We start from the raw sequence: 20,055 nt of genomic DNA, 5'->3' as shown, positions 1-20,055 counted from the left end.
CTGTGACCAACATTTTGACATTGCAGAGGTTGAAATAAAACCTGTAGGTTTTTGAAAAGCTTGTTTAAAACTCAGTAGGTGTCTTCCATCAACACCATTTTGGCCGCGCCACATATCTCTTCACTCCTGGAAAATGCAAAAATGGAGCTGTGAGGGTGGGGGCAGATGATGGACACCCAACAAATGATGAGACGATGTAGGTACGAGTTAAGTGAGCTAACCACAGCTTATAGATGGCTGGCGGGTGCTTTTATTCTGAAACCCATAAGCCACAAAGTGACTAAATTCAACTTTATTTATAAAGCACTTTCACATGCCCAAAAGGACAAACAAAGCACTGTACACCAATAAAAATACAGGAATAAAAACAGACATACATAAAACCATTGAAAAACCATAAAAATTCCCAAGTACAGTTACAACAATCTAGACCAGTCTGTTTACCGCCATCAGATAAAATAAATAATCAGTGCAAAGCCACCCAGCCTCCATGTCTAAACGCCAGTAAGAACAGATGAGTTTTAGTCGCCTCCTAAAGCTACTAAGCGACTGGGCCTGCTTCACGTCGGCCGACAGCTCACTCTAGAGCTTTGGTCCCAGCACTGAAAAAGCATGGCTCCCACGAGATTTCAACATGTACCCGGGCGCCATTAATAGTCCCTGGTCAGCTGAACACACCATGACATACTGGTGAATGACATCAGACAGTTATTAAGGGTGCCCCCCCCCCCCCCGCCCCAAATTATCACCCTAAACACAAATAAGATTACCTTGAAAATAATGCCATAAGAAACAGGAAGCCAGTGCAAGGCATCTAGGACTGGTGTGATATGCTCATACCTCCTAGCCTAGTGAACTAGACCAAATTCTTGCTTTGCAAAGTTTGGTCTAGGCACGCTCCATTGGAACCTCCGCAGCTCCTACCAGGACTCTGGCTAGCCAATCACAGCTCTCTAGAGGGGTTTCAAACACATGAAGAGCTGTGATTGGTTCATAATGGTGGGCCAATCATAGTGCTCTATCTGCTTAGTGAACAAATCACAGAGCTTTATCCGCTTTGTGGGCCAATCAGGGCACTCTATTGGGCCATTCCCATCTGTACCGGGTCGGCCCGGGCCGGGCAGCGTACGTTGTTTACATATCTGGGTGGCCTGGTATTTTTCCGGGCCAACCAAGGCTCATTCTCAGCCCTCTTCTCGAGGGGGTCTGCTTCAGGCCGACCAGGGCCAACACACCCACTGCTGACAGCAAATTCACACCTTCCATTAGAGCAAGCCTCTGATTGGTGGGTAGAATCAGCCCACATGGGCTTAAGACAAGGATGTGTGGAATCAACCGGGCCAGGCTGGGGCCGACTGGGGCTACCCGGCCCGGGTCGACCCGGTACAGATGGGAATGGCCCATATATGCCTGGTGGGTGGGATGATGCAACAGAGTGGAACAAGAGTATGTCACATTCATTGTCCAGTGGAATGCGGAGATCATTTGAAAGACAACGGTAGAACCCGCCCCACAACCGAGAGCCGTCAATGGAGCGTTGCCAGACTAAATAATACATTTATTTAGTCTAGCTTGCCAGGCTACATACCTCCTAGTGCCTGTCAACAACCAAACTGCAGAGTTCTGGACTGCCTTGAGCCATGCTATGTAAGCTTTCCTAAATCCAGCATAAAGCAAGGTTACTGTAATCCAACCTGCAGGTAATAAAGGCATGGATCACAGACACCAAATGGCTATGTGACACAAATGGCTTAATCTTCACTATCCAACTGAGATGAAAATAGCAAGATCTCACAATTCTGTTCACCTGAGAATCTAGTCTGAGATTTGCATCCAATTTTACCCCCAGGTTATTGACCACTGCCTTCTGATATGGGGCCAGTGTGGAAAAATCAAGCCCTTGGGCAGCTCCTAGAGTCTTTGGTAGCGTAAACAGTACACAGGTACTTCTGAGCCATCTATAATTTGATGTCTTCCTGGCAGTCCAACAAAGGTTGGATGGCGCTTAAACCACCACACTGAATTGGAAGAATGACCTGACAATCATCAGCATATAGATGGAACGTCACGTCATGCTTGCGTAATAGGTCACGTGGGGGTAGAAGATGTAGAGAGAAAAATAGTGGGGCTAAAATTGAGCCTTGGGGGACTCCCCAAGGCAGCTCAGCCGTGTTGGAGGGACAGTCTCCCAACCTCACACAAAATCTCCTCCCCAATAAGATTGCCCTTTGTTTGGGAGTGGAACATGCAAACTTCATGGGCATGTGTCTATGCCTGCATCGTGTTAAGCCGGGCGTACACTGTGCGACTTTTTCACTTTTTTGAGCCGATTTTCCAGTCGTGCGAGAATCCACGACATTGGGGCGAGTTTTGCGCCGAGCGGTCGTGTAGTGTACAGGGGGTTACGAGAGGCAATTAACACCACGTGACCAGCTGCCGATCAGCAGTTGTGAGGTCGCACGGACTTCTGGTGTGTTTAATATTTCGCTCGTCCCTCGTGAGGGTATCGCACTGTTGAAGCAGCGCTGCGAGCAGCTACGATCCAAAATGTATCAGAACCGCTCACGGCGCATGCGCAATCCTGCATCAACGCCGGTCGCTCGCTATTTCCCTAATAACACACGCTGTTCGTTTTTGTTTCTACACGTTTTTTTTTTACTCACAAAGATTGTCAAGAAAGCATGTTTGTCGTGTTCATGTCAAATTAAACTGATTACAAAACACAGATTTACTCTCATTATTTCGTTTTCCTCATCCAACCCCCATAAATCCCTGTGTGTCCTCCTGCAGTACTCCCGAAGGACAACAGGCAAGACAAGACAAAAAAGTCTGACGTGTTGAGTAAAAACTGCTATTTTTAGCACATTTTTAGGGCCGACGTGTTGCTACCAGACGTACAGTGTGAGCAGTCAGGTCGCATGCGAGAACTGGGTCGTGCAGTGTGAGCACACAACTCGTGAGATCTGCTCTGCGAGGAAGTCGTACAGTCTGAGCTGAAGCTGAACGCTGCGAGTGAAAAAGTCGCACAGTGTACGCCCGGCTTTATACAGGCTTATCTCAGTGGCCATTACAACCTTACTAATTAGCATGGGAAAGCAGGTCGGAGACGACACAAACTTTTTGTTGACTTTAAACACTAAGAAACTGCATATTCAAATGTCCTTTCACTAAACAGTTAATATGCAAATTACCCAAAGCAACATGATCATCTGCCAAGCGATGAGTGCACCCTAGTTTTTGGAGCCAAAACGGACCAAATCGAGCATGAATAACACACTGTTGCTAGGAGACTGCAACTGTGGGTAATTTTAATAAATGTTCAAAATTTTACCTAATCTGAAAGCAGTAGTGGCCAGGATGCAGATTTCTCCAGAAATACTTTGTATGTTTACAAGAATAGCAGTGTTACCCCTTTGATAATAATGCTTTGGATTTTTTGTGTATCCTGGGTTTTTGTGAAAAAATCCACAAGTTTCTCTTGAAATCCCCATAAATCTATGTTCTCCAAGGAGTTTTACATTCAAAGCAACATGTAGTCCAGAAAGTTTACAATAGGTTTAAATTGTTTTCACATGTAATACAACAGCCTTCATGTTATACCCAAAACTTCACATGTAATTTTATGGTATTCACATCTAATACCAAGCATTATACCTCCTGGTTGACAAAGAGGTGTGTGTGTGTGTGTGTGTGTGTGTGTGTGTGTGTGTGCGTAATTGCTATATAATCAGGTAGGTACATAAGACCACCAGGTGTTTTTTTTTTTTACTTCAGTGGTTACACTGGTCAACCCTTTACTTTGAAAATATCACCGGATGTTGATAAAAATATTCAGCACGAGTTTGGACGGGCGCTCGGGGGAATCTCCTGTCAAAGACAAACAAGAACCTGTCAAGTAGCCAAGTTTGCTTCACAAAACCACCTTTTGATCCTCCTTGTAGAACAAACGGTTTCGCTCCAGGGGACCGAGCGTGTTTTGTGCGTGCACACCCCCTTTTTTTAGTCGATACTCTTAATCCCGCGCGCTTGAAAACACTCCACAAGCTCGTTCAGAGATGTGACATCTGAGGAAATGAAGGTGTTAGTGAAGAATGCGTAATTACACTTTAATCAACGATAATCCATTATGTCTGGGATGTAATTATATTAAATTGTTTAGTTTTGAACACATGTTTACAAGTTTGGCAGAACTTCACACATGTCGTAACAATCCTCTTTTTTTTTCTCCAGAGATCAATCAGGAGGATCGTTTATTTTGCTGTAACAACATAACAACAGTAGAGTGACTGCGTCTGGAGACCAAAAGAAAAATGTTACAGTTTTAGTTGAGGCGGTCCGTGAATGCGTCATTAGGTTGTAATCCTGCCACAGAAAACTGCTGGGAGATTATTTGCAACACAAAACAACGTGATGGGGGAAATAAACAAAAACGGTCTAAATAGTTTTCAGATGACATAAATGTGTATGTTTGTAATGCTTGTCTCTGAACACCAGGGGGAGACACACTCATGGATAGACAGATGGACTCTTTTGGATTTACAGTTTATATCCTGCTACTGCGTGTTCCGATACTGATTTTTCTCAAGCATTTTATCTCACCAGAAACATTATTTGAGACAGGCGAACAGTGAGGACTTTCAGCCCCTAATCCAAAGTGTTTATACCCAAGTAAAAAAAAGATAATGGTGTGTAAATGTGATTATTGGGCTTTTTTCTTGAACAGTAAGAGTCATGCTCCTGCCTGCTGGGCTGAGCACTCTTGACATGCCTGCTTTAGGCCTTTTGTAGATTTTTGTTTAAAAAAACTGAACTGTGCATTTCCACAAGGAGTTCAGGGACATTTATGAGGGGGGAACATTAATAACATTAAATTATTTTATCAAAGTACACTGTAATTTATTCTCGACAGACCAGGAAATTAGCTGTGCAACATAAAAAGCGTTCCAGAAATAGCTGTTTTACCTAGCTAGAGATTCTACCAGGCCCTACTCTAGTTAAGGAGCTTGGTTGGTCTGTGAAATTGCCAGGAAAGTGATCCATTCAGGCCAGCTCGGTGAAATGGAGACACAAAGTTTCGACAGTGGAAACTGGCCTAAAAGTCGTGAGCAAAAATTCCCTCCAATTTTGTGGAATTTAGGGGCCACACCCTTCTTAAAAGAGATGTCCGGATTATTTCTTCATCTGATGGCACCATCTAGTGGCTGACAGGTGTATCACACCAAGACGTTTCATTTTCGTATTTACGTCTGAAAGCAATGCCTCTCGTTCATGAATGTGCTCCTCTAGCCGACAAAACACAGCTAAAACACATTGATTTACAATTATTATGCTCACGTTATGCTGTGTTTTCATATATTTATATTTTATAGACTTACTTGTCTGTGAGAACAGTCGCCAATTCTGCATCAACTGAGGTAGGTCCTTGGTCCTTAAACGCTTGAGCATGCTCCATGATTAACGTCTGTATGTAAGCGGTATTCTAACGCTATTGGTTAGTGCTGACCGGCGCTCACTTCATATTGAACTCTATGGGACAGATGACGGGCTCAGCAAAATAAAAAAAATATGTATTTCCCACATTGTACCACACGACATGATAAGACAATCACTTTTATGTGACAGTGGCACAGGAGTTAAGTGCTTGCCCTGTAATCAGGGGGTTGAAGGTTCATGTCTTGCTCAATCTGTCACTGTCGTTGTGTTCTTGGGCAAGTTTGGAAGATGGTCATGGAACACGTGATGACCATAACAAATCAGAGAACTGGCTGGAACATCAGTCACAGTAATCGGTTGATTTTCAGGGTTGTTACAACAAACCATTTCACTGGAGGGCTGTGAGGGCAGTAACATGTCAATTAGCTTACATTTCTTTGCTGGTGGATAACTCTCTTTCTACAGCTCTGACAGAACCCTGCCCTCCCCTCCCAATGATTGGACAGGAATTCGAGAAACGTGATTGGTAGCTAAGACTCATGCTTTCATTGGTTCCATCCAAGTTCCTCCCACTGACGCTAGAATCGAGACAAAATTATCTGTAACACTGTAGATTTGAGGTTTGTACCTGTAGAATGAAATGTGTGTTTTGAGAGTTTTGATTTCAAACTTGTACCTTGATTTTTTCAATTTGGTAGTCTGCTCGTTACAAAACGAAAGTTTCATGTTTCAGAATGAATGTTTGATGTTACAAAATGAGTAGTCGAAGACTGGGTTCGGGAGTAAGAGCGTTTATTTTACAGACGGTGGGCTGAAAGCGGTGCTGGAAACGCTGACAGATGAGGTCTGAGGAGGAAAGGTGGAGGTTTAGCTGTAGTAGCTTTGGAAATACTCTGATCATGGATCACGGTGGAACGATGACTGAGTGAAGAGCCGGTGTAGCGTCTTCCATATATAGACATCGATTGACGCAGGTGAAACGTGGAGGGAATCCCCGCGAGGGGCATGCTGGGTAATGTGGTCCAAGACGGAAGCCGGTCAGCTGGGAGAGCCCGGCCTGGGGGCTTGGACTCTGACAGTAGTAAATGTACAAAATAAAAGTTTGATTTTAAAAAATAAAAAATACATGTACAAAATACAATGTTCCTGTTACAAAACAAGAAATACAAGTACGAATTGAGTATTACAAGTTAGAAAACTAAAGTTACAAGTTACGAATCCAAAGTTACATGTGATGAAACATGTTCGAAGTTACAAAACTTGGTACAAGTTACGCTGAATAATCCCAATCCTAGCTCCATACAGGTGGCACCTGTATAAGGCGGACTTGCCTCTGTCAGTGCACCCCAGGGCAGCTGTGGCTACAATGTAGCCCATCACCACCAGGGTGTGAATGTGTGTGTGAATGGGTGAATGACTGATTGCGTTGTAAAGCGCCTTGGGGGGTTCCTGGACTCTCGAAGGCACTATATCAAATATAGGCCATTTACCATTTTATGGAGCTGATTTCATAGTTCCTGAAAGGGAAAATTCCAGACAGCAACTTTAAGTTTTAATATAATTTTGCCAAAGGTGGACAATATGTAAATTTGTCTTACTGTTTTAAATGATCGACCATCCATATGTTATGTTCAGTGTATTTTTTTTTTAATTCTTGGCAGTAGTGAGCTTCCATACAGTGATTCCTTGGGCACTTGGAACTGGTTTTACTCTAAAAAAAAAAAAAAAAAAGCAGCTTGCCAGACAAGAATACACACCCAGCTCCAGTTCAAGAAGCTCCCATCTAAGTGAAAGCTGAGTTTAAAACACAAACAAAAGCCTGAGCAAAACACCCAACAGCCATGTGGTTATTATAGCCACCTTATACGCTTATTATTAACTAATCAGCTGTAGGAGTCCATGATGTAACTAGGAGGAGTTGGTAAAGAAAAACCCGGAGTTTTGAACTGTACCCTTTCATTTTGTGCTGCTCCTAAACCATAATTTGCGTTGAGCAGAAACCCGGAAATGGGGAGAAGTGTGATGCGGGTGGGTTGGACCTTCAGTGTGCGTGCGTGAGCGTTTCAGCCCTGGGAGGTCCAACATCCGACAGCCCGACTTTAATTTAATCTCAGTCATTTCGGATTATTGGTTTTTTAAAAATTAATTTTTAATGTTGAAGGAATTCTGGCTGGGTTTTCTGCAGCATCATCCGCACGGAAGTACAAACTCAGCTCTCTCTCTACCGAATAAGATGTAATAACGCAACAAACATCCTCTGCCTTCATTCATCGGCGGTGACAAGTCGTTATCAGACACGGATGTACGCGACAGACCGGATAAGGACAGGGAAATAAGACGCTCCGGACGACTTGTTGTGGAGGAATGCAATTTAAACTTTGTCTGCATTGAGTCCAGCTGTCAAAATGGAGCGCTGAACCCGAGGAGACTCTGTTTTCATCATTTCAGCCCCAGCTGAAGAGTAAATACAAGTTTTTTGTGCTTCACCTCTAAACGCAGGGATGACTGTGAAGCTGGACTTTGAGGAGTGTTTGAAAGACTCTCCACGTTTCAGGTAAGAGCTCCAAGTCTACTTTTATTACTCTGAACCAGCGGTGCCCTACCCTGGTCCTCAAGGACCACTGTCCTGCGTGTTTTAAGGGTTTCCCTGCTCCCAACACATCAGATGGTTGGATTACATGCTCGGCAGCTCATCAAGCTCAGCAGAAACCTTTTATCACCCACTGATTAAAATCAGGTGTGTTGAAGGCAGCAGAGAAACGTCTAGAATCTGCTGCATAGGAGCTCTTGGAGACCAGGATTGGACACTACTGCTGTAAAGGATGCAGGAGAAATAAACTTTGACCTTTAACAGCAACGTTCACTAATATTTTTCATTGTCAGATGAGGTAAAATGAATCATAGCTTGATTATTTGCAAATTCCTCAATGGAATCAAATTGAGTTTCAAAATAAAGTATTTTTCAGTTATTGTAGACTCTTCGTGTTTCGTTCCATGATGGTGGAAAGCACTACCAGGCTGCGTGTCCCTGTCTTTAAGGAACTCTCAAAGACCCAGCTTTTCATAAAGCATCTCCCATCCCCAACTCTACTGCACTCCTTTTTTGTGCACTTCCCTCATACTTGCACTCTTATTTTCTGCACTGTTGCCCCATCACCTCCAACAAGCCTCACGTAAGTTGCTTTGGATCAAAGTGCATGCCAAATACATAAACTAATTGGGGAAAAAAAACATATGAGTACTTACACAATATCACAATATCTTATACGAAGGATTATGTGACGCAGATGACTCCGCTACACCAAATGCTAGCTGGATTTGTGGTGACCATCTTGAACTGGGTTGACTCCAAATGGGAAGACAGTGGCAACATTTTAAGAAAAAAGTTTTGCACAGGCAGTGTCCAAATTCTTGGGCTGAATCCTTGTTAGAACCCGGCGCAACCGGTCCATGAAGGCCGAGTCGATTGAGGAACGTGAAGACTGGACGTGAGTGGATAGTCCAGTGTCCAGATTTTTTCCCGCTCTTATCGCGGCGTATGTTCAGTTCATACATTTTAAAACGAAATGAGGCCAAAAAGGATCCAAAAGTGCATTTTCATTCTCATACAGAGCTTGAAATTTTGCTGCGCTCTGGAACTATTTGGTGGTTTAACAACCAAATCTAACCCCTTATTGCTGAGTGCCAAGCTGAGAGGCTTTGGGTCCCATTTTTAATTCTTTGGTATGATCCAACTGTGGATTTGAAACCACAATCTCCCAGTCTCAGGGTGGACACCAGGGGTGGACTGGCCGTCTGGCATATCTGGCATCATCCAGGTGGGCCACTTACCCAATGTGGGACGGTCCAAATTGCCTTATTGTTGTCCCAGTCCACCTCTGACAGACACTCATACCACGAGGCCACTGAGCCGGTATACAATTATTTAAAATATTTGGTCACAAACTATATTTAAAAAGAACTATGCAAACGACAAATACCTAACAACACAACAACTTTAAGCTTTTAATTTTGCACTCCAATCCTCTCCTGCTTAGATCACCATCACTACCAGAACAAAAATCTGTTTGGCCTGAAAGACATCTTGGGATAGGGAAGATTTGTGGGCCGCGTTTGGAGTAGCCTTTGAATGAACCGCCTTTGTCGCATCACTGTGACGTAATCTGCCTTCAAATGCGGACTTCAAAGGATGCAGCCCCTGAATTCGGCCACCCTGAACTGGATTGACAGCAAAAGATAAAACACTGATTCATGAGATATTTTGCAAACAGACACAGGCAAAAACTGTTAGTCAGCAGGAAAAAAATGCTCGTGAACATTGTACCAAAGTCTGAATTACGGCTCATCTGGGCATTTTTTATGTCTGACACAGGAAGCTCACATATCTGTGTTCAGCCCTCCGTTTAGCATCACTGTGGAGTTGACCTGTGAAATCTTGTTATTATAAATCTTCTAAGCTTCTTGTAAAACCACAGAAACTATTTTTAAAACCTGGATGAGTTGTAAATGCGGCTCCATCAAGTTTCTTTCAACACCAGCATCTGGAGGAGTCAAAAGGTGAAATGCACTAAGCTGGTTTCGCAAATGGCTCAAGAACTTGGGTGTGCCCCCTCCTCTTCAAAGTTTCTGGCACCCAGCCCGAGTCACGCCAAGTTTCGTCAGATTGGTGTCGGCCGTCTTGTACATTCATGAGGCTCTGGAAAGTCTGATGTCAGTCCGATGGAGGAGACGACACGTGGAGAGGTGAGGGGTAGCTCTGACCGCTGTGGTCAACCACGGGGATGTGCTACCTCTTGTTGCTAGGTAACAACGGGGTGGTAGAGCATCAGGAAGTGAAGTGAGATGTGCTGAGGTGATCAACAGGAGACAGGAAGTGTGTTTTCTGTGGGGAGAACCACGGCGGAAACTTGACTTTAGCGCTTTATTTTCCCCGTTCTGCATCAACAGAAAAGGTTAAATAATAACTTATTTCTGTCTCCTTGTTTTCCTTTTTCTTCTTCATTGACTGTTTGTCAAAAAGACACGGCTACAGACTAACAAACAGCGACTGTCTGTCGTCACTCTGCTCTCTTCTTTACTCCAACTCGTCTCTTTTCTGTCGGTACCGTTGGTGGAAGGCAGCGGAAACCACATGGTTGAGCTGCTGCTACGAGATGACACAACAGGCAGAAAGAAACACTGTCTAACATTTCATTCCGCCCAACTGGCCTAAATCAGGACTCCTGAGTCTGCACTGCTGTCACAAACATCCAACATGATTCTTGTTCTCAAAAACAAAACTTTATCTCCTTTTCACCTATAAAACATGAATGAAGTACTGCTAAACTTTGCTTAAGCCTAAAGGAATGCATTTCACATTCTTTAAAAGGTTGGAGAGTTTCTAAAAATACCTAACGTGTCTATCTGGGTTCCTGTGAAGTGATAATAGGAGATACCAGAGATGACAGCTGTAATCTAGCTAACGGTGAAGAGAAAAACAATGAGAGGAATCAACATGGATTAGCTGTAGTGTTTTTATATTTTAAAAAAGGAATTGAAATTGTAGCAGAGAATCAATTATCTAATCAGAAAAAATAAACTATAATAAAAAATGCATAAAAGTGTGATTTATGAGAATTTGTGGTTCTTTAATCGGCTTTTATGAATTAGTCATGTTTTACACTATGTAAAAATATTTATGAAAAAATAGACTTAAAATACAAATTTGACCAGTAAATTGTTTTATTTTATTATTCATGTAAATATTATATGTATAATAAGGGTGCACAGCATATTGACCCTTTGCACCGACGTCACCTAATCACGTGGGTCCACCATGCTGGACGGTAAAAGCATGTAAACAGTGAGCGATACGATTACTAAACAAAGGGAAAAGTAGAGCCTGAAATAGTTTTTGCGATCAAAACAAAAACAAAACTCCTCCAGCATTCCTTCAACTAGTTCATGCCCAGTTCAGTTATCAGAAGAAGTAGCGAGCGCATCTAGCGGGGGCTCATAAAGAGCGGTATGCTAACTAGCTTACCAACGTTAGCTTACGTTCTCTCTGCAGCTGTTCACCGATGTAAACATGTTGCTGACTTTGCCTAAATTCACCCCTCTGGATTTATAACTTTATGTTATAAACAGCGTTTCACTTTACACCAAAGCTGATTGTTAAAACGTCCCGATCTCTACCAGCTTCTGTTGCTGGTGGTGTTACCGGGTTCAGCTGCTGCTCTCACACCGGAATGAGAAGTTCTCTGAACACCGACGCTCATATAAATAAATAATGTCATTTTAACACACACACATACATCAGAGCTTTAATGTTGTTAATAATTGTCTCGCTTTACACTACAGTGGACGGAGCGCAGCCTCCGTGGTGAAATACCATCCATCAGGATTATCAATAACTTGTATAAACACATCACATTTATACCTGTCCCTGTCTTCCTCGTGAAATAAATGAATGTTACCCGTTAAAAACATGTTCACTGCAAATCTGAGGCCTGCTAGCCCGCTTGATTGATCGCTGCAGTTCATCTCCGTCCTCAGTCTCCATCAAAGTTATTAAAGAAACAAAAGGAGTTGAGTTTACGTCCGTGTCTGTTAGTGCAGCCGACCACGCAGCAAGCTAAAACCATTTTACTGTCAAATCAACTCAATAAAAGCCGTAAAAGGCTACAAACTGGCTTGTTTTGACTACCTTCACTGGAGTTTCTACGGGTGTAAACGGTCTTTTTGCCATCCATCATGGCGAAAGGGCCGGTCACATGAGTGGCATGACGTCACGTACAAGGGGTCAATAGATGATTAATCTCTACCCTAACCCAAAGTGAATGTGAATAATGTCAGTATCACAAAGGACTGTGCGAATGAAATAAATTGTTGGAAAATATCTCCTAAATTTTATTCCTTTTTGTCAATTATGGGTGAAATTATAATATTAGATTGTTAAAAATGTTGTTGTGTTGATAACTGGCCAAAGCTAAGAGATTATAGTATTGTCTACAGGGCACGTTCTCCACATTACAAAACAGATTAAAAGCAGTTCAAATGTTTTTTCTTGCCAAAATTCTTTATTTGCTCATTTTCTTTTACAGTAACCTAGAAAAAAACAGAGATACAAAAAATATAATTATAATGTTGTCAGTAAATTATCATATATTTTATGCCTTAAAGAGCAAGTCACCTCCCTACCAGAGTCTTACTCAACTCCCACTTCCTGTTTGAAAAATGCAACAAATGCTGTTGCCTAGCAGACAGAGAGGGCGGAGCCGCTAACAAATACACACACACACACAGGCTCACAACGAAATTGTGACGTTATATGGTACCAGCTAACGTCCTAGGGCACCTCTTAGCCAATAGCGATGGCAGATTTAAATTCAAATGCAGTGCAGAGTTTTTACCTGACAACGGCACAACACTGTTAGTTTTAGGCAGAAAATAAAAATTTTCACTAAAATCCACTAAAGTGCAAAACTATTGACGACACGTGTCTGCAGCACGATTAGACACGCATTTATATAGTTTATCAGAAAAAAAAGTTGATTTGGGGGTGACTTGCTCTTTAAGGTCATGCCATAGGATAGCAGCATCACGTTTGACCAATCAAATGGGCTTTTTCTGTCCTTAACATGGCTGCCAACTTCTGAACTGTGTGACAGCAGGGGTGGGGGTGGGGGTGGGGGGATTGCGCACACCGTTTTGCCTACATGAGCTCACTTTGAGAGCGTGTGTGTGTGTGTGTGTGGGGGGGGGGGGGTTGCTTGTGGACCGTTGCCCGTGAGCTTAATTGGGGGAGGGTTCTTCAGCGTGAGATGTTGGAAGTGTGGCGCGACAGACGATGAAGACGGTCAAATGCGTGTCTCATGCTCAGTGCGTGACAGATGGCAGCCCTGCCTTGATGTAGAAGTCTGGAGTTTGTTTTTCAGAGAGCATCATCTAGAGGTGGAAGAATGCCTTAAACCCGTCTCCTTGCTTAAACGCCTCTCGTTTGTGAACTAAAACGCATTGTTTTACAATAAATATTCATGAACAACTTAGGTGTGTTCTTGCTGTGTCTTTCTAAATCCATGCTTTCGTTCTTTTTTAAACACAGAAACAGTTTTGTTTACCTGTTTGTAGCTACAGTTTCGCCGACGGCTGCCGACTTCTTCAGGCTGATGCTGATGACCATAAGCGTCAGCCTGAAGAAGCCGGCAGCCGTCGGCGAAACTGTAGCTACAAACAGGTAAACAAAACTGTTTCTGTGTTTAAAAAAGAACGAAACCATGAATAAATATTCATGTTGTGCTGCTTATTCACGCATGTTGTAAAGACTTACTCGTCCATAGAAAATGTCGCCAACTCTGCATCACATACGTCCTCAAATGCACGGGCACCCTCTGAGACTGACATTTGTACGTTAGCAGATGTCTAACGCTATTGGCTAATGCTGAACGGCGGTAAATCCAAACTACATGGGCTGTACAGATTGCGGGGGGGGGGGGGGGGGGGGGGCTTAACAAAAGTAAAAGACTGGCGCATTGTCTACATTATATCAGAGAGCAGGGTCACAGTACGACCTATTTCTAAAATAGCTCCTGAAAGAGGGAAATCTCCAGATTGCTGCTTTGATGCTCACACCCAGTTTACTTAATAGAGATGCTAAACATTTGTGGCAGAATAAAAAAATTATTACAAATGTTATCGCAATATTTTTCTTATGTGTACTCCTTTTCTTTTTTCTAAAACATTTGAAAAGCCAAACAATCCAAGTCAAGAAACATTGAATTGGGTTTGAATTTATTTATTTTTATTATTTATACGATCAACATCAGTTACCTCTCAGTGCTGCAGACCAAATAAAGTTTTTAATGCAAAAACTTTTAACATATTTAGTTTAAATGCCGTGTTTGAGTTCATGTTAATAATATTTTAGGTTAACTCAGTTCATTTCTGCATTTCTGTGACTTTCTCAGAGCTGAAATCGAGGTCGTCCAGGGAGATGTGAGTGAGCTCGAGACTCGGTTGGAAAAGGTGAGCAACCCCCCCCCCCACACACACACACACACACACACACGAGTTGCTGATGTACAGACACACTCAGTGAAGTGAGATGTGGACGTTGGTCTCTGAGGTAATGTTTACTTGAAATGAACAGGAAGTAGCTGCAGGCGCTGCTTCCCCATCATATTGTCCTCCTGATGAGAGAACTACACTTTGTTCTGCTTCAGGACGACATCTGTTCTCACCGACACACGTTTGTGTTTCAGGTCCATAGAACTGATACACCAATTCTGTGTTTCTGTTCCCTGGTGATACCTAATAAGCCCCGAAACGCCTGATTTAATTTCTGTTCATGCGTCTGTAGCTCAGCATTATAGTTCTTATGCATTTGATTATAAATTGAAATAACCTGACGTGAAACATATGACAGATGGGTAATTTATGTTCTCCTGCAGAGATGAAACTGGGCCAACTGGGTTTTATAAACATCTCTCAGGATTGTGCAAAACCTTACCCAGAGTGTTTCTGCTTTGCATCTGAACTCTGAGTTTACTGTCAAGGAAAAGAACAGGAAAAGGGCATTTTCCAGCTTGCCTTAGATTAGACTGACATCATAGTCATTTTTGGCTGTTACTGTTTTTCCAGTAATAATCCTTTTCAGTCAGATTAAAAGTGATTTTTCTGGTCTTGTGCATGACAACAACAATCCTAAACTTGCAGTTGTTTACTACTTTCAAAGTAAAGAGTAGTAAAGTAATTTACCACTATACTACAAAAAGAGAACAAGGGCATTTTTACATCTTAGTGATTTAAAACTCAAAATATAATTGGAAGTTATATTATGTTACTATAAATTAATTCTGCATGCATTTATACCAAACCTTTTAGAAGTATATTATACGATGATTACAGAATAATGGGAGTAACTTAAAATACCTAAAAACTACATTTACGTTCCACTCTTAGCCTTTGGTTGTTGTACTGCTACTATAAAATAAACTCATTTGAAACCAGGGAACTATACAATTTCACCAAACTCACACCATATTTACCACCATGGGAATAAAGTTATTTCTGTACTAGACAGACCTATTCTCCCATCTTTTGGCACACTTTCTGACTCGTCTCACCAGAAATCCCCCGACTAAGGATATTAAGAGCAGTCATAGTACGCGTCTATAATATCCTAGTGAGCCAACATGCGTGGTACTGAAGCACAAAACTTCAAGGTCAATTTAAATAATCCATAAATGTTTTTTCCCATTACTAATTTCCATGGATCATCCGACAAATAGTTTGACAAATTTTTCTATTTCCTGTCAAGTTGATGTTCTTTGAAGTTGTCATAAACTTCGCACAAAAAGTTAGAAAATGTGTGTTTGGTCAGTTTTTTGTGGAAACAAAACGTCTTGCAAATAAATCATACACGATTGTTCACCTTTACTATGAGGTGTAACTTTTAAGGATGATTTAAGTCGTTATTCTCCTGGTGGTATTTGTTGTGTTGAATTTGTTAAGTGGTTTAGATAATTGCCATTTCCATTCAGTTATAAAGAACAACAAAATCACATGTTGGTTAATTTTTCAACTTTTTATTTTACACATTCAGGGTGTTCAATACCATGGAAAAATACACATGTAGCCACAAAAGCTTGGCCCCTCCCCCTCATTTTGGTTTCTTGTCTGGTCACTTGTTACGGTGGAATGGGTTATCATTCTTCAACCAGCAGTTGTCGAAGGTCAACCAGCATGGAGGGTCACAATAGTACAAGAATAGTGAAATGAAGTCAGTGTGATGAGTTAAATGGGGTTAGCTAAAATTAGCTACCACTGCTATGTTTGCTAATTTCAATGTTGCTGTCTTTCTAGGTTAAGAGACATTGGGAGCCTAAGTCTCCCCCCTTTCCGGTCGGCTCATGGGTCCCCAGAAGATTGACAAAATGAAAGCAAGTCAACGGGGCTAAAAGAGCTATTTTCTAATCTGCTTTGCCTTACGCCCTGGATCTCACATATGTTGTACTGCCATTTAAATGAAAAGTAATGATGGGTGTTTTGACCACTCATGTACATTGAGATTTATCAGCTTGTAAAAGTTCGTAATTAGCATGACTACATCGGGATGTCGCATATATGACATTACCACGTAATCTCCTCTCCCCTAGCGTAGCTGCTGCTTACCAAATGGTCAGATTTATGGTGTTTCTTTCTTCCTGTGAGAAGGATTAGAAGTTTGCTGAACTTAAATCCCTTTTCCCCTCAGTTTTCTCCTTGTCTGGTTTGATGACGTCACTTTCATGAAGCACATTTGTAGTCCTGGACTTATTTTCACACAACACCTAAAATAACGTTTCCCCCGTTCAAGTATAAGCACGTTCTTGGTATCAAAAAGCTTCTTTAAAATTCACGGATATCATATGTGAAATCCATGAAACATAACAAACGGAATTAGAAAATAGCGTTTTAGCCCCATTGACTTGCATTCATTTTTTCATTCTTCCGGGGACCCGTGGTCCGGAAGTAGATGGGCTTGACATAGGATCGCTATTGGATGGAACACAGTGACTACGTTTACATGCAGCCAATATCCGGGTTATGATCGGGTTAAGGTCGGCATTCGGGTTTCTGAGTTGATCAGAATAACCCGTTTACAAGCATAAATAGAAAGATTTACCCCTAACTTGCATAACCCGATTTAAATGCGGACGTTGGGGTAGCGTCAGGACGTATGACTACGTCCAGATGCAATATGCGTCATTTCCGGTTCTTCTTGTTCCGGTATCCGTGAAAACAACATGATTCCCAGTTCGGAAGAGATAGCGACCGCATTTGTTTGCGCTTTAGTTTCCTCGTCACTCCAAAAGTGTGGTGCTGTGCCGCGACTCGCCATGTTGCTCCCAACTTGTTGTTTACTTCCGGTGTTCTGGCGCATACAAGACGTCTCGCTACTCAAAAGACCAAGATTCCTTGCAAACAGAGCATGCGCAGAACACACGCTTTGATGGGGATATCCCGATATGCGTTTACACGACCAAACATTCGGGTTAGAAAAGGGTTACCCCAGGTGTAGTAACCGGGTTTTTAAAAGCCCGTTTATGTGCATATCCGGGTTTTTGGCGGTGTTTACATGGACCTGCGGAACCGGGTTATTGTGAATATTCGGGTTTTAAAAGGGTTACTGGCTGAGTGCTGCGTTTACATGCAGCCAGTAACCCTTTTAAAACCCTGCAGTGACCCGGGCTTTGAGCCTATCTGTCATGGTGAAGAGAGAGTTGAGCCGGAGGACAAAGCTCTCGATTTACCGGTCGATCTACGTTCCTACCCTCACCTATGGTCATGAGCTTTGGGTAGTGACCAAAAGAACGAGATCACGGATACAAGCTGCTGAAATGTTTTCTCCACAGGGTGTCTGGGCTCTCCCTTAGAGATAGGGTGAGAAGCTCGGTCATCCGGGAGGAGCTCGGAGTAGATCCTCTACTCCTCCACATGGAGAGGAGCCAGTTGAAGTGGCTCAGGCATTTAGTTAGGATGCCTCCTGACGCCTCCCTGGTGAGGTTTTCCGAGCACATCCAACTGGGAAGAAACCTAATGGAAGACCCGGGATACGCTGCAGGGACTATGCCTCTGGCCTGGCCAGGGAACGTCTTGAGATTCTCCCAGAGGAACTGGCCTTAGTGGCTGAGGAGAGGGAATTGTGAGCCTTCCTGCTTAGTCTGCTGTCCCCGTGCAGGATAAGTGGAGGAAAATGGATGGATATTACTTGGACTCTGACAAATCAGTACAAAGTAACAGCTAGCATTAGTGGGATTTGTGTTGCTTAACAGAGTGGGGGTTAATATTATTTAAAAAGACAGACTTTGGTTTCAATTAGGGATGCACAATATATCGGCATCAATATCAGTATTGTGTGAAGGGTTTTCTGGAGACCCGGAATTCAGCTACACAGGAGTTAAATATATAAAAAGATAATTAAAGAAGTAAGGGTTTGGGCATGAGCTGGGTCTCTGCAGCTAAGTACTGTTAAAGGGGTCAGTGTAGAGGGAAAATGTGGCAGAGGCAGAGACAGGGGAAACGTTGGTTTCGGGAGTTCCCAGGATGTTCCTTAGACAGAAAACTCTCCCTCCTCTTCTGTCTGTGAATATGTCTCCTCTTCCGTGACACAGACAAATGTTATCATCCACAAATACTCAGTCCATAGGCAGGGTTCAGAAACAGACAACGGTCATCAACAGAGAGGCAGAAGCAGGCATACTTAACAGGAGGAGCAGACTGGGATCAGAAGCCGTGGTTCAAAACAGGGTCGGAGTCCAGAGGTCAGAAAAGCAGACAAATCCTTTAAGGGCTAGGCAGAGACAATCCAGGAACGTGAATGTGTATAGGGCTTGGTAGGTCAGAACGATGAATTGCTGGAATGCTGAGACAAAAGGCTACAGACAATCTGGCAGAGAGGCAGAGAGGGTTTAAATAGAGGAAAGAACAGGTGTGCTCCATGAAGTAATCAGGCAGAACTCAGGTGAACTAAATGATGCAGGAGGGGCAACCAACATGACAGGCAGAATATGAGGAACATGAATCATTACGTATCGGCCGATTTTAGTCCATTTTTAACATAGCAGTATCGGTTTGATAAGTAAAACCAGGTCGATATTAACCGATATTTTTTCCATCTCGTCTCCCTTTGTTTGCCTGTTTCAGAGGGTGAGGGGGGTGATGTGTAATTGTTTAGTCATGTGACCAGTGAATGAAATCATCGCAGAAGCGTAAATAAGTGTGTTGTGTGTACATAATAACATAAATTCAGCTTTAATAATTTTTATTATTTACAAAATCTGCTCATTTTAGAACCATTAATGTCAGTATATCGATATTGGCAAATATTGGTTATCGGCCATAACAGTGATCATAATATCGAATATCAGTATCGGCCCAAAAATTTCATATCGGTGCATCACTAGTTTCTGTCTTAATTTTATCAAACGTTAATATTTTTGTTTTGTCATCATTTTTGGCAAACTACAAAATCTGAAGCAAAAAGGATGCAGCTGTGAAGGTTTAATCTCTTCTCCAGTAAGTGTTCACGGGCAGAAGTGGAAAATCAGTAAAAAGTCATTTTACACAATTAACTTACTTAAATACTAACATGAAAAATGCAGCTACTAGATAAAACAGTTGTTTTGCAAAGTGAAGATGTAAGCTAACTGAGCTAATGGTTAACCCAGTGTTGACTCATATTTTAAGGAATGTAAATTGGACCTTAAATCTTTTTAATGCAAACTTTCTAATTGTATAAATGCACTAAAGTGCAGTGTACAACTAATGTTGTTTATACATTAAAGAAACAAAAAAAATTACAATATTTTATTTATAATTGAAAATTCGATTAGCATCCATAAGTACAACACTTAAAACAAGGTGAAAATGGTTTTACCCCATGTGCAGCAGTGCCGGGACCAGAGTGAATAAGGTGTGTATGTGTGAGCATGAGGGAGGGAGTGTGTGATTGTGTTTGTGTATGACTGTATTGACCCTGTTGCACCGATGTCACCTAATCACGTGGATCCACCATGCTGGACGGTAAAAGCATGTAAACAGTGAGCGACACGATTACTAAACAAAGGGAAAAGTAGAGCCTGAAATTGTTTTTGCGATCAA

The 20,055-nt window shown here is 42.2% G+C and overlaps 1 protein-coding gene across 2 annotated transcripts in view; it reads left to right on the top strand.

The window, feature by feature from the left end:
• Positions 1 to 20,055, top strand: part of acap1 (ArfGAP with coiled-coil, ankyrin repeat and PH domains 1) — a 240,043-nt gene that overhangs the window by 191,812 nt on the left and 28,176 nt on the right. Inside the window, exons 1-2 of one of the 2 annotated variants that reach the window (XM_015946884.3) lie at positions 7,478 to 7,987; positions 14,379 to 14,436. The exons of the other annotated variant lie outside the window; for it this stretch is intronic. Of the exons in view, the coding sequence (XP_015802370.3) occupies positions 7,935 to 7,987; positions 14,379 to 14,436 (111 nt within the window). The 5' untranslated portion in view covers positions 7,478 to 7,934. Of the gene's footprint in view, positions 1 to 7,477; positions 7,988 to 14,378; positions 14,437 to 20,055 lie in introns of those variants that run through there. 2 annotated transcript variants of the gene reach the window in all.

Source organism: Nothobranchius furzeri, chromosome 2 (genome assembly GCF_043380555.1).
Source record: "Nothobranchius furzeri strain GRZ-AD chromosome 2, NfurGRZ-RIMD1, whole genome shotgun sequence".
Lineage (NCBI taxonomy): Eukaryota > Metazoa > Chordata > Actinopteri > Cyprinodontiformes > Nothobranchiidae > Nothobranchius > Nothobranchius furzeri.
Note: the sequence above shows the minus strand (reverse complement) of the source record. Positions and strands in the feature narration are given on the sequence as shown.